Here is a 14,264-nt window from a genome sequence, read left to right as displayed (position 1 = left end):
AGGGATGCCGCCCAATCCCTGTATATTCCAAGTGGCTATCCTCATCGGCAAGAGGAGGCAGGTTGGAATACCTTACCCAACCTGGTAGCGAAAAAAGAATACTCCACCGGAGCTAACCTCCTGCCATACACACGAGGTCCAAGGGGAGGAAAGTCCACAGGTGAGAGAGAGAAAGATCTCTCAAAAGGGATGCCGATAATTGGCTCTCCGAAAGTGGAAGGTACAAAATCATCATCTGGAAGGTCAGAGAGGTCCTCCAGAGCGAAAAAGGAGTTCCGTTGAGCCAATCCTGGGGAGGGGGTACGAAGGATTTCTACCGAAGCAAGGAGAGAATGTAAGACCCCCTTCCCTCTATCCACAGAAGGAGGCACCTGTACTGGGTCCTGATCAAGAAGTGCTACGGACGAGGTGCCAACAACCTGGGCTTGCTGAGGAAGGTACAACCTGATCCTGGGGTGGAGTGGAACAAGGCTCCTAAACACTAGTCTCCTCCCCAGGCTCCAAGGGGGTGGCCTCCGAAGTGGAGGTGTGATCTGAAGTAGAGGGCCTAACCGCGACCGGAACCCACCGTGGGCCAAAGGTGGTGCGGGGTGCAGAAGGGACTCAAGTAGCCCTAGGAGGGGGGGGAGCCCGTGTCCGAGGCGGTGCCTGTGGAGTGGTAGGTCCTACTCCTGCTCTCTGTCGTAAGCTAGTACGAGCTGGTTGCTTTCTGCGCTTCTTTTTCTACTTTGGGCAATCTCTGGCAAAGTGCCCCGAGGATCTGTAAATCCTGCACTGGTCCTGCCAACCTATAACCTCAAATCTCTGGCGGAAGAAAGACCCATCGGGTCACTGTAGCATGATGTGGTCATCTAAAATATTAGGGTCCTGGACAATGACCCTAACCCTGGGTACCCCATCCATCCTGACCGCCTCAGCAGCCGAAGAGGGCTCGCCAGGAAGAGGGGGGATCTCTGCTACCACACCAAACCTCTCGCCAATAACTGAAAGAAGCTGGTGATAAACTGAGGGGAGACCAAGGAACCTGATGAAAACAGAAACTCCCTGCTTGTCCAAGCGACAAAGTAGAGAAAGAAAGAAAGAAAGAAAGATATATTAATGTCCTCGGGTGAAGAAACGTGGAAGCTAGCTAGTAACGGAATGGAAATATGGAAAGCATAATGAAAGGCAGAATGGAAAGGAAAGAAAGTACAAGTGCAAGGCAAGACTCTTGTAATAGACAATAGACAAGTACAACACTATAAAGTGTGACACTAGACTCTACAAAGTCACAATGTCTATGGGATATCTCCCAATATGACACGTGGCATGTCTAGGACTCACTAGACTATAAAACACCACCTAGAACACACATTTTTGACTCACATTGGCTTGATATTCCAACACCCCCCCATGAAGGAAAGGTGAGAGACTACTGGAATGGAACCAATAACAGAACATGACAATGATGGTCATCAAAACTGTGCATGCCGATCTAGAACTAGACATGGCTCCCACACAATCTCAGAAGCAAGTGAGCATGGCTCAGAGGCTAGTGAGCATAACATAGAAAGCTCATCTAGCATGGCTCAGAAGCTCATCATGCATGGACACATGATCAACTCAGAGGTCTACGAGACCAATGCACCAACATCCTGGAACTCTCAAGCCAGGCCTGATAAACAAATAGACCTATCAATGCCAATACATGGCTCCCACAGTACATCCCCCCTTGGCTTCATAACAAGACATGTTAGGAAGCCACACACCAAAACAGGAAAACCAATACATCCTTTTAGGAGGACTATCCAAGGTAGAGGACCTTTAGACTCAATGACAACCAAACACTCAGTTACATATCATTTTAGGGGGACTACCCAGGGCAGAGAACCCCAAAATACATCAAGCTGTAGGAATAATAAAAATAGATCTCTTAGGAGTAAGAGATGTTCTCCAAGTAGCCACTGCACATGTGTGCACATCCCTGCGAGTCGATGACGATGTCGATGAAGCACTAGGCATGAATGCCCCAAAATATGTGTTGGTGAAGTCCATGGGGTAGCTACATGGAGCAGTCATGGCATGACTCTCAAAATAGAAGATGGAGAGTCACCAAAAAGTCGATGTAGAGGCTGGAGGTGCCACAAGGACTAGTAGAGTCACTCAATATACAAGCCTAGCACCACGGGCAATCAGAGAAGTAATCAGAGAAGCCGGGAAGTAACCGTACCTCACATCAAGATCATTTCTTGCTGCAAATTAGTGTGGAGTCTACACACCGTTATAGAAGGCGGATGAGGTGTGCAATGTGGCAGCTTGAATGGCGAGAAGATAGAGCTTCGTGGGCAACAGGAGAAGAGTGAGCAGCAAGAGCAGCAGTGTGGGCAGCTAGAACCAATGTGTGCAGCTAGATGGCGGGCAGAGAGGATAGCTACGTGGGCAGCAAGAGAAGCTGCGTGGGCAGCTATAGCATAGCTTCGTGGGCACCAATTGGAGCAGCAAAAGATGGAGGTGGAGATGAAGATAGTGACAGTAGGCTGGAAACTATCATCCCATGAACTCAAGAACAAAATCCGCGCGCAGGAATAATTTTCATCACTTTTTGCAAGAGCTATATCTTTTCATGGAAAACTCGGATTGCAATGATGTAAAAACGAAAATTGTAGCACTCAAGGTCCTCTACAACTTTCCTACAGACACAAAGTCGTGATTCTGCTTTCAGATCCAGATAGAAGCGTCACATCATCCGCAGGTCACAGAGAGAGCAACAGAAACAGCACCACTCCAGGACATCTTTGTAGCTGAAGGAAGGAGAAGAGCTCACCAAGGAAAGGGAAGAGAGGTGGCAGAATCTCAAGTTGAAAAAGACAACGTTGGAGGATTCTATGTTGATGAAGCCTTCAATGGAGAGGAGTAGGGAAGGGGAGCTCCTCCAAGAGGAGAGAGGGCAGCTTCTCTTTCCGGCCACCCTCTACCTCATGGAGAAGCAAGGAGCAAGGGAAGGGCTACGAAGGAAGGCTCTGATACCATATGAGGAGACATGCAATCTAGCTAGGAACAGAATGAAAATATGGAAAGCATAATGAAAGGGAGAATGGGAAGGAAAGAAAGTACAACTACAAGGCAATAACCAAAATACTCACAATGTATTGATAGCTTGATGTTGACTGTTGTAATAGACAATAGAAAAGTACAACACTATATAGTGTGACACTAGACTCTAGAAAGTCACAATTTCTATGGGATACCTCCCAATATGACACGTGGCGCGTCTAGGACTCACTAGACTATAAAACACCACCTAGACCACCTAGAATACACATTTTTTTTCCGGGATTTACATCTCGTCACTTCTTCAAAACTTGAAACGGATCTATTGCGTGTGCCAGGCGTATAGGCTTTATAACTCACTTTGGCTTCATATTCCAACATCGGGATACCTCACGGGCCTATGAGACAAACACACACCAAAAGGTGAACACCAAAACATCAGTTATAGACTGAAAGTCTCTTGTGAGTGTATATAGCACTCACAAAGTTATTATAGGTGAACAATAGTTTCTACAGTCTTCTACCAACGATAATCGGCCTGCATTACATCAGTTTAAGATGGAAAGTCTTTAGGCTTGGATTTGAAGTCTCTTATAAGTGCTTTTCCATCTCTGTAAACAGCCCATTTTCCTTCCTTTCGAGCATCGTTCACTTTATCCAATTCACTGGCCTTCATTTTGAGCTGAGTTGGGGTGAGCTCCTCCACTATCCATATTTTAGTGCCTTTCAGCTTATTGGTTTGCTTAAGAATCTTGCTTCTTTTCATCTTGTTCTGGAAGCATACTTTGGCTTGTGTCCCATCCTGTAAGACAACTATTACGTCTTCAGCATCCCATTCTAGTTGTGGGGTTCTTTCCATGATATTTTCCAGTTTTTCCTTTTGAGTTCCTTCAAACCAGCCCTCTGGTAGCCCCCCTATGCGTACAAGTCGTGTATTAGCCACCCTCTTTTCCTGTTCTTGTACTTCTTCATACACATAAGGTGTCTTAACTTTAGTGTCCAGTATTGCTGTAATTTCCTGTTTTACTGATTGAAGCTGACTTGTGACCAGGACTTTAGTCACCATCTGTGGTGTGGGTGCTGCTGTATTGTGTATCTGCAGTACCTCATGAACAATTTCCTGTTTTCCTTGTGCTTCCCATGCATCTGTTTTCCTCTCTAAAGCTGCAAGTCTGAGCTTGAGCTCACAGAAGAGGCAGGAAGCAGACGCCATTGATACAAAACCCCGAGTCAACCTACACGCAACCCGAGGGGGTCTGAACCTGAGGCGGAACAGAGGGTCGAAACAAAGATTAGTGTCAAACCGCCTGAAATTGGCATGAGGAAAACGAAACGGGAGCTCAGGAGGGCTGAAGCCCCAACTGGGAGCGGGTTGAGCAATGCGCACTATGAAGGACGGAGCAGTAACCTGCTCCACTCTGCAATTTGTCACACATGCAGGAAAACCTAGCCAACCAACTCTGCTCTGACCTCTCTATTACGCACTATAAAGGTCATGCAATCCTTACACTGAAATAAAAAGATATGCGGATCAAGCTTCTTCGACAATATTACAAGCTAAAGGGTACCGAAGTATGGATAGCTAAGGAGCTTACACAAGCTCAACTCAAGAATAAGGCAGGGCTAAAGTCAAGGCTGCCAGAAAGGATGGAAATGGGCAGTTTACCGTGAAGGCATAGCCCTAATCAGAGAGGAGACCTTTTGGTCTCCAATGGATGTTAGGAGACTTTCTTTCTTTCTTTCTCACACATGCAGGTTGAGCGGCAAACAAGAAGGGAGGAGCACCGACCTGTTCCGCTCTCTCTCTCTCTCTCTCTCTCTCTCTCTCTCTCTCACACACACATCCATTTTGCTTTTGCATTCCTTGGGAGCTGCCCTGCACCCTCCCTAAGCTGATCTACTAGATGGATTTCGTGTTGTCCCATAGAACTCTTGGTTTCCCGTGGACGTTAATAGACTTTCTTTCTTTCTTTCTTTCTTTCTCTCTCTCTCTCATCCATTTTCCCGATCAAGTCTTTGTTGGGCACTATCTCATTGAGATGCGATGACAGCTACAAACCAGAGAGCAGCAGGGATTGAGGCCACTACCGAGATCGGCAGAGCACAGACACTTGTTACAGATTTCTATGCATCTGATTCAGTTGCCGGCGAGGCTGAGGGAGAGGAGGTTGATGAGACGAGAGCATCATGGACTAGCAGTGGGAGTCTCCAACACGATGCTACCAGACGAGAGACATGCGCTCCACATGCAACACAGAGAGGCCCACCACGCACGATCGAGGTCCAATCCATCTCAGCCCTCCTCAGAAGTGACCACCATAGAGGAGGAGTCACCCTTGATGTAGCCCTTCAGATAAAGAGATCGAGGAGACCCACGCCCTCCACCGCATCGATAGACAACTTGACAGACACAGATACGAGAGCTTCTCACATCTCATCAGAGAACCACTAGGTTACCTGGATATATGGGACCTCGGCATGTACTAGGAGCCTTAGCTCTGAGCAACTGACACTCCTAATTTTTTTCTACTCTACTACTTAGGTCACTAGCTTAGCTATTTAGCTCTCAGCAAGGGCCTTAGTGAGCCCTTTGCTTCAGCCCTTAGTGGCTTGTATGAGTAACCTTTTGGCTTTGTATTTGTCTCATACGCCCGCGAGGCCTCCTGCAGACGTTAATGCATCTCTCTCTCTCTCTCTCTCTCTCTCTCTCTCTCTCTCTCTCTCTCTCTCTCTCTCGCTCGCTCGCTCGCGCGCACACGCGTGTGTGTGTTGTCAATTTTTTCTTATGAGTAGTAGTTGTTCCACACTAGAACAGCTATGAATGTAAATGTTTTTTAATGCAAAATTTCTTTCAACAAAAAAAAATGTGTGTGTGTGTGTGTGAGATTCAAAAATTTCGGGTGCCAGCTTATATGCAAAAAACAACTTGTTTTTATTGATGGTGTGGTTTCTTCGCTACATCAATTTTTACAAAGCAATAATCTAAAGCTGGAGGATGTTGTGTTTGATTCTCCTCCAACTTGATATGTAACTTTTTACTTGGCTGCCTCATGACTTTTGCTTTGAGGCTTTACTTGTAAATTTTTCCTTTGTACTTATTGGCGAGTTTTTATCTCTTTTGGGGTTTCCCACGCAGAAATATAAGATTTCACTATTAAAAAAAAGTGTGTGTGTGTGTGTAGAGAGAGAGACAGACAGACAAAATCCTTGGTTGTCCTTTGGTTTCCCATTTGTTAATGGATTGGAAACATATCCTTTCCCACTTGGATTGGCATGGCAGTGATTCCTTGCAGGGCAACTCTTTCAAAGCTGAAAGTATACATTGGTCTAGAGTGTTCGCCCTTCCTTTGGCTTTGCAAGAGCCTCGACGTTCGTATTTTCTGAGTCTCAAGGGGATTCGTTTGGTTCAGGATGTTGATGATGATGCTGGATTTCCCCTTACTTTTCCTTTGGCCGTTGCCAAATTTGGCCTTGAAATGCATTATCGTCCACTTTGGCATAAGGTTACTTTGATGCTCCAACCTTTTCAGCCGGTTCCTCCATTGCATCTACAGGATCATCTTCAAGACTGGACACTTTCTTCTGTGGGCTTGCCATCCCGTCCTCTGCAGTTTGCACATATAACTGTCTCTTCTCTTTATAAAGTTCTACTTCCTCCACCATTTATCTCGCAAAAGGCAAATCAGCTTTGGCATCTTGATCGTCCTATGAAATGGTGGCGGAAATGTTTGAGAGAGATTTGGAATTCGAAGATTCCTCTCCGTCAGCAGGTTTTCTTGTGGAGAGTTTTGTTGGGTGTTCTTCCTCATGGACAACTCTTGGCACGACGACATATTGCTTCCTCTATTTGTCGCAGATGTCTGGCTCCGAGAGAGACTGTGCCTCATCTCTTTTGGCATTGTCCTTCCTCTTGTGCTTTCTTGGACTTCCTTGGGCAGATTTTGAGAGTTCGGTTTCCTCATATTTCTTTTGGCAAGTTCTTCTGGCTTTTTGGTGTAGATCAACCCAAACAGGAGTTTGATTTCTTTTTTGTTGGGGTTCGGTACTAGGCACTCTCGACTCTCTGAAAGGATCGCAATCATAGGGTCTTTGGTGATCCTGTTTTTTCCAATTTCTCTTTCTTCAGACACTCTTTGCAGCAGTCGCTTTTTGATTGCTTGCAATCTCGTGTCTTTGATCATGATGTATGTTTGTCCTACAATGAGATTTTCTCTTGATGTATTATAGCTCTCCCTTTCTGGGATAGCTTTTTTTGTAATATAATGACTCAAAGATTCCACCCCAAAAAAAAAAAGTGTGTAGAGAGAGAGAAAGAGAGAGAGAGTTACTAGCCACAACTATTGCCCTTTTTAGCATTCCTGAAAAGAACTAGACAGAATGCATCATATCAACTTCTAGATACAATAAAAATATCTGAAATAGTTCCTTAAAAAATCTTGACATTGTGAGGTATTGTTACAGAATCCATACCCCAGAGGAACAGTACTTTGAAGCCATAAATGTGTCCGTGCAGAGCTGTTTTCTGCTGCAATGTCAGCTGCAGAAATTGCTCTTTCCTTTACGACCATAGGAGAGATTCCCATGATGCTTTCAATCGGTCTCACTGGGGGTAATGACAATGAACGCTGTAATGATCCTGGTCGCACACTAGCTGCCTCTGCTTTACTTTTGTCTCGCTCAAAACTGTTATCCTCATTCTTTGCAACTGGCCATTCTTTCCTTTTATGAAAACTCATGAAATTGCTCATCTGTGGAACAGGTTGAATAGCAGAGAAAGGAGCATGTAAAGAAGAATTTGCATTTCTGGAACTTGGTGCAAGTAAAGTTAGATGCAGGTTCTCTGAGGTCAAATTAGTTGCTTGAACTGTCAAAACCTGCTCCAAAAGTAAAGCATCTTCCAGTTAAATACACATGCAAGCAAATGAGGTTCTCCACTTGTAACAATGTTTTTAAAATTTTAAAAAAAAGTGGCTGGAAATGTGACATCACTCTTCACAAGGATTCGAGGACGTAACATAAGGGAATAAATCCAAAACTAATTTCTACCTTACAAGGCCTTGCAAGTACTTCAAAATTCCATTATTAAGAATAATATAAGAAAGATGGAAACTTCATAGAGGGTCACCAATCATATATCAATATAGTGAAACACATCAATTTTGGGGATATGCACACACTTTTTTTATTTTTGGGTGAAATCCAAGTATGTTTATATTACAAGAAGCAGTCTCCAAAGAAGAGACATGCAATTACAACACACACACACACACACACTTTTTTTTTTTTGGGTGAAACTTTTGTGGCTTTATATTACAGAATCACTATCCCAAAACAGGAAGTGGAAAAATACAACACGAGAAGATCTCAGTATAAGATAGATACACATCATAATCTATGTACTTAGTTTGTAAGCAATCAAAGAAAGATTGCTGCAGAAAGTGCCTGAAAAAAGAAAAAGGTGAAAAAGAAGGATCACCAAAGACTGATTTCTATCCTTCCACAGAGTCCAAAGTGCCCAATAGCGAACCCAAACAAAAAAGAGATCAAAATCATGAGTAGGTGGGTGTATCCCAAAGATCCAAAAGAGCTTTCCAAAGGTAGCATTTGGAAAACGAGCTCGCAAACGCTGCCCAAGGAAGCGCAAAAAATCACGAGTATGGGAGCAATGCCAAAGGAGATGAGGCACAGTCTCCCGTGGAGACACACACACACACACACACAAAACACACACTTTTTTTTCTAGTGAAATCTTATATTTATGCGTGGGAAACCCCAAAAGAGTTAAAAACCCACCAATACGTACAAAGGAAAAATTTACAAGTAAAGCCTCAGAGCAAAAGTCATGAGGCAGCCAAGTAAAAAGTTACATATCAAGCTGGAGGAGGATCAAACACAACATCCTTCAGCTTCAGATTATTGCTTTGTAAAAACTGATGTAGCGAAGAAACCACACCATTAATAAAAACAAGCTGTTTTTTACCCTTGTGATTCTTCTTAATATAAGCCGGCACCTGAAACTTCTGAATCACAGGGTCAAAAACCTATTGTAACATGGGATGAAAAGAATCCAGTGAAAAGGGTGCATCTGCATCCCGAACAAAAGAAAACTCTAGCACAGGCATCAGAGGCAAAGGAGCTAGATCAACATTTGTATCCTCCGACAAAGGAGCTGCATCTGATAAAGCAAGACTAAGCATGTCAGCTTCACTCCGAGGATCAACCTGAGAAAGAGCATGTGTAGCATCCTGTATGATCTCCTCTGCAAGGGGCACATCCATATCCTAACGAGGAGGCTAATGATGCTCAACAATAGTCGGAGCATGAACTTCTTCAGCAAGAGAAAGATTGACTTGTGATTTTTCTACCTTCCTCTAGTAATGCTTTGGAGCAGTAAAAGAAGGCTTATCCAGTAAAGCCTTAGCAGAAACCAGAGGAGAAGGAAGAGGAACCTTGATTGCTGAGGAAGGAACAAGAGGAGTGGTCATGGAAACAGAAGGGCAAGCACGTGCAAAATGACCAACCTGACGGCACCGATAACAGACTGTAGGAAAAGAGGCAAAATGCAACCTGATACACATCACATGGGAAAAACCCAGATCAAGATCCAGAGAAGAGGGCACAGGCTGCATCATATCCCATAAAATACAAAGTCGAACATCCCGAGTAGCCTGCAAAAACTCTTGTCTTGGAATATGTAGAGGCCTTCCCAAGAGTGCTACAAGAGTAGGAAGATGCTGTAGAAGAGGCACACGCAACGCCTTTAGGGTAATCCAAACAAGCCAGTGAATCAGAACAGAAGCAGACGGATCGAAAAGCGGATCCTAGGGCATCACATAGGCAAAGAAACCAGCCCCATGAATACCAGCACGACTGACAAGTCGCTCCACCACATCAGTCAAAGAGCAGTGGGCATAATAAAAACCTTTGCCCAAAAAGACAAAGGAGGAAAAGCAATCCTGACCCACTGCAACTTCAGCCCAACGATTAAGTTGAGCTGCAGATAAAACCCTGCCCATAAAATAAAGATAGACACCAAACTATTGAGCCTATCGAAGATACCAGAAAGGCAGGGTCCAGAGAACAAACAAACGGTGAAACCAATGGAAGAACATCTGTGTAGGAAGCAGAACACAACTGACGAAGAAGATCCAGCTGAAGTGAAGAAGAAGAGCCATTGGTAAGATCCAACTTCGCCGATTTGACAGAACGTGAGGAAGGCAAACCACCACGCTTTCTCTGAATGAAAACACGTGCAAGAGGAGGAGAGGCAGGAGGAGGAACTGAAGCAGAGAACACAAAAGATCCATCATTTGCAGCAGGAAGGAGATTAGAAGATATAACAGGAAAAAGCTGAGAGGAAGGGGGCTGCTGCTGAGGCAAAAAAGATAAAGTATCAGCAGAAAAGATAGGCTGTATAAAAGAAATAAATGCAGATACAACCGGCTGTACGGACGAAGAGTTTTCAGGTAAGGACAGCCAGGGTACGGAAGAGGCATCTGCAAGTAAGGAAGTAATTGCAGAAACGGTAGGCTGTACGAAAGGAACGTGGGAAGGTACAGATGATTGTATGGAGGTCAAAAGGACACCAGGCCATACAGTAGGAGAGGAAAATGAAGGCGCAAGGACAGATGTACGAGAGGTCGTGGGGTGAAAAAAAAGGTCAAGGACTGTGGAGAAATGCCCTATACGGAAGGCCGTACAGCCAATGCAGGCTGTACAGACAGTACGGCTAAGGGCAGATGTACTGACGAGGGGACGGAAGGATTCATGGCAGGTGCACAGGTACATCAAGCCATACGGACATCAGATTAGAGGGGAAGTGTACGGATGGGGGAACAACGGGAGGTATGGAACAAAGTACAGGCGAGGGTACAGACAGAGAAACAACAAGGGGTACGGCTGAGGGTACAGCTGAGGACGAAGATGGGGAGGAACTCACCATAGCTTTCTCACCACCATACACACACACTTTTTTTTTTGGGTGAAACTAAAAACATTATATTATGAAACATCCATTTTACAACAAGGCAGTGCTCAAGAAAAGAGCCAATGCCCTATCTATCAGAAACAGTAAAAGAAAAGCTGAATGCAAGAAACATCCAAATATTCCTCATGCAAGGCATCGAATAAGGACTGCCGCAATGAGGCCCTGAAGAACTCATAAGGGTGCTGAAGTGATGTATTCAGAAATGCACGATTTCGCTGAAACCAGACGGTCCATAAAGCCCAGTATCTGATCCAATGAAAGAAAAGAGAATGCTGTGACAAAGAAGCTGATAGTCTGCCAAACATCCAGAAAAACTTTGAGAACTTGTGTGCTAGAAATCTGAGAGATAAAAAATAGGAGATCTTGTCCAGAAGTTCTCTAGAATTTGAACAAAACCACAATAAGTGCTGAATACTCTCAGGAGTATGATGACATCTTGGACAAAGAGGAGAGGCAATCCGTCTTTGAGCCAATTTCACTCCCACTGGAAAAATACCAACAATACATCTCCAGAAAAAGAGTCTCTCTTTTAATGGCATTTTCAACTTCCATATCAATTTCAATTTTCCTTTCCACCAAGTTAAAGACTTATTCAGATGCCAAAGAGCATTTGCATGATGAGCAATCCATGGAGGAGGTAAAATCAATCCATAAGCCTGTATGGAAGTCAATAGATGCAAAGGCTGAGAGAATAATCCTGGACTTACAGACTGAAGTTGCCAATCTTGAAGCCTGTCTCTTACTTCCAAAGATAGAATCGGAACAAAAGGGAGTAAGAGATCTGCAATAACTTTCCATATGGGTCTATGATGCATCCCAAGATTGTATTGTTGACATGCTGCCGGAAAAGAGAGAATATTCCCCGGAGTATCCACCACATCATCAATGAACCGGATGCCCAAGTTCATGAGATTGTAAGCTTTGATTGGTTGTTGTAGGAGAGTAAAAAACAGCACTCCAGTGAAGGCTCTCCAATCGAAGAGATGAAGCTATAGAAGCATGATGGGGAGACCATTTAATGCGAGAAAGCACCTGCTTCCAATCCTGAATCAAGGCAGTAGAAAATGGACAACCAGGTATTTTACCTTGAAACTTGCCAAGTACTACTTCCCATAAATCAACTAGCCAACGCCCATAAGCATTTGTGTGCATCTGGCCACACAAAAACGCCAACATAATAGGCCATGGCTGCTCTTGCTGAGAAAATACCCTTAGCATAGTGATCTTTCTTGCCAACACATGAAATTTGATGTTGAGAATATTCAAACCTCCATGCACTCTTGGAGAGCAAAGCAGGTCCATTTTGAGCAACCTCAAAGCTTTTTTATGAAGCTTAGTTTTCCAAAAAATCTCCATGGCTTGAGACATAAAAGAAGAGAGATCTCGAGATGACCAATGTAATAAAGGCAGGCAAAACTGGATATAAGTTAAAACAATGGACTGGACAATTCGAAGCCGAACATGCAAAGGCCAAGTGGAGATCTTCCAATATTCTAAGTTGTCCTGAATTTTGTTGAATACCCAAGACATTTGTTGCTTATTTCTGATTTTCCAGCCAATTGGATAACCCAAATGTCTTACTATGTTCTCCGGAGGAATGATCTGACCGGGCCAAAAGAGAGCATGCCAGTCACAATGCTTGAGAGGCAAGAGTTTTGATTTCTGAAAATTAATATTTAGACCAGCTGCCAACCCAAAGTCAGAAAGGATATCCATTAATAAACGAAGCTCCAGAGGACAATTCTTTGGCATGAAGAAAGAATCATCTGCATAGGCCTATGCAATGAGAGGCCGCGAGCCAGGAATTTGAAGCCCCACTAGCTGTCCAGTATCAACTAGATGATCCATATAAAGAAGCAAAGGATGTGAAGCAATAGCATAGAGCAAAGCACTGAGAGGGCATCCCTTTCGAACTGACCGTGCCAAAGTCCATGACTTAGACAAATGATTCCCTATAAAACATTGTGCAGTGGAATCTAAGTAAAGCCAATAAAAGATATTAACTAGCTTTGGCCCAAAACCAAGTCTAGACATGATTTGAGAGACATAATCCCATTGTACGGTATCAAATGCCTTTGCCACGTCCACCTGCATGACCAATACATCTTGAGCTGAATATTTAGCATATTCCATTGCGATGAGAGTATTGGAGATATTATCATGTATATTCCTTCTTGGAACAAAACCATATTGCCTGGGATGTAGACCATCATGAAGAATATCCTTTATCCGAAGAACCAATATTTTAGCAATAAGTTTATATAAAATAGGCATCAAAGTGATGGGCCGCCAGTCAGCCATAGTCTCACATAGGAGTTTTTTGGGCACAAGATTGACCAGACCATGCTTCCAAGCTGAAGGAAGATGTTGATGCTGCCAGGCTACATTAATGATCTTCAAGATTGGACCCTTCAATTCAGCCCAAAAGGCTACAAAAAATTCAACCGTCAAACCATCCCAGCCAGGGGATTTATGTTTTACCCAAATGTTTGAGAGCATCATCCAACTCAATATCTGAAAAAGACACTTCCAGCAATGAAGCTTTTGGCAATGAAGCTTTTGGCAAAGAAACTATAGGAGAAACAAGATCAATAAATTTTCTCCGCGCCAATTCAATCTGAGGAGTAGGAGAAGATGGCTGAGAAAAAAGCAACTGAAAATGATCCAAACATTGTTTTTCTAGCTGAGATAAAGTCTGGGTCCAAATACCATCTGATTTTCTGACTCTCATGATAGATTGACTTTGTCAATATGCATGTAAATTCCGAAAAAAAGATTTTGAGGAGCAGCCCTTATCTAGCATAGGCTTAACTCTAGCCCTTGTTTGCCATTTGGAAAGATTGCATCTATCATTAGCATCAATTATCGAAGAAGCACAAGACAATGAACTCTGTTCAGAAGCCGAAAGGGACCTTTGATGGCTAATCTGTACCAAGGACTGCTTGTGTGATTTTGCCCACTGGATATGATGCCTGGTTTCTACCATGTACCATGAGAAAGACATAATTGATTGACCTGTAAGTGTTTGACTGAAGAGAGCTGCATATCATCCAGAGGCATGCCAAATGAAAAGTTCAGCCAAAGTGGAGTGTAATCAGATAGTTGTTGAGAATAGTCAATCCACATTTGACATGTATAATCATCATATTGCCAATATTCTGTAAAAGCAATATGATGATATGTAAATTCCAAAATTGAAGGGTGGGTTGTTGTCCATAAATCTGCAGTACGAAGTGATGAAATCATA

The 14,264-nt window shown here is 43.6% G+C and overlaps 1 protein-coding gene across 3 annotated transcripts in view; it reads right to left on the bottom strand.

Moving 5' to 3' along the window:
• LOC147886138 (heat-inducible transcription repressor) overlaps window positions 1-14,264 on the bottom strand; it is a 168,035-nt gene that overhangs the window by 68,427 nt on the left and 85,344 nt on the right. For all 3 annotated transcript variants that reach the window (XR_015543325.1, XR_015543324.1, XM_087395649.1), the window contains exon 8: window positions 7,501-7,904. Coding sequence is in view for 1 of the 3 variants with exons in the window: in XM_087395649.1 (XP_087251775.1) it covers window positions 7,501-7,904 (404 nt within the window). In the remaining 2 variants the exon portion in view is untranslated. The remainder of the gene's footprint in view (window positions 1-7,500; window positions 7,905-14,264) is intronic.

The sequence above is a fragment of the Dipteris shenzhenensis genome, chromosome 24, assembly GCF_047967505.1.
Source record: "Dipteris shenzhenensis isolate YYH24624 ecotype China chromosome 24, Dip_SZ_1.0, whole genome shotgun sequence".
Classification (NCBI taxonomy): Eukaryota; Viridiplantae; Streptophyta; class Polypodiopsida; order Gleicheniales; family Dipteridaceae; genus Dipteris; species Dipteris shenzhenensis.
This window is presented reverse-complemented; position numbering and strand designations above follow the sequence as displayed.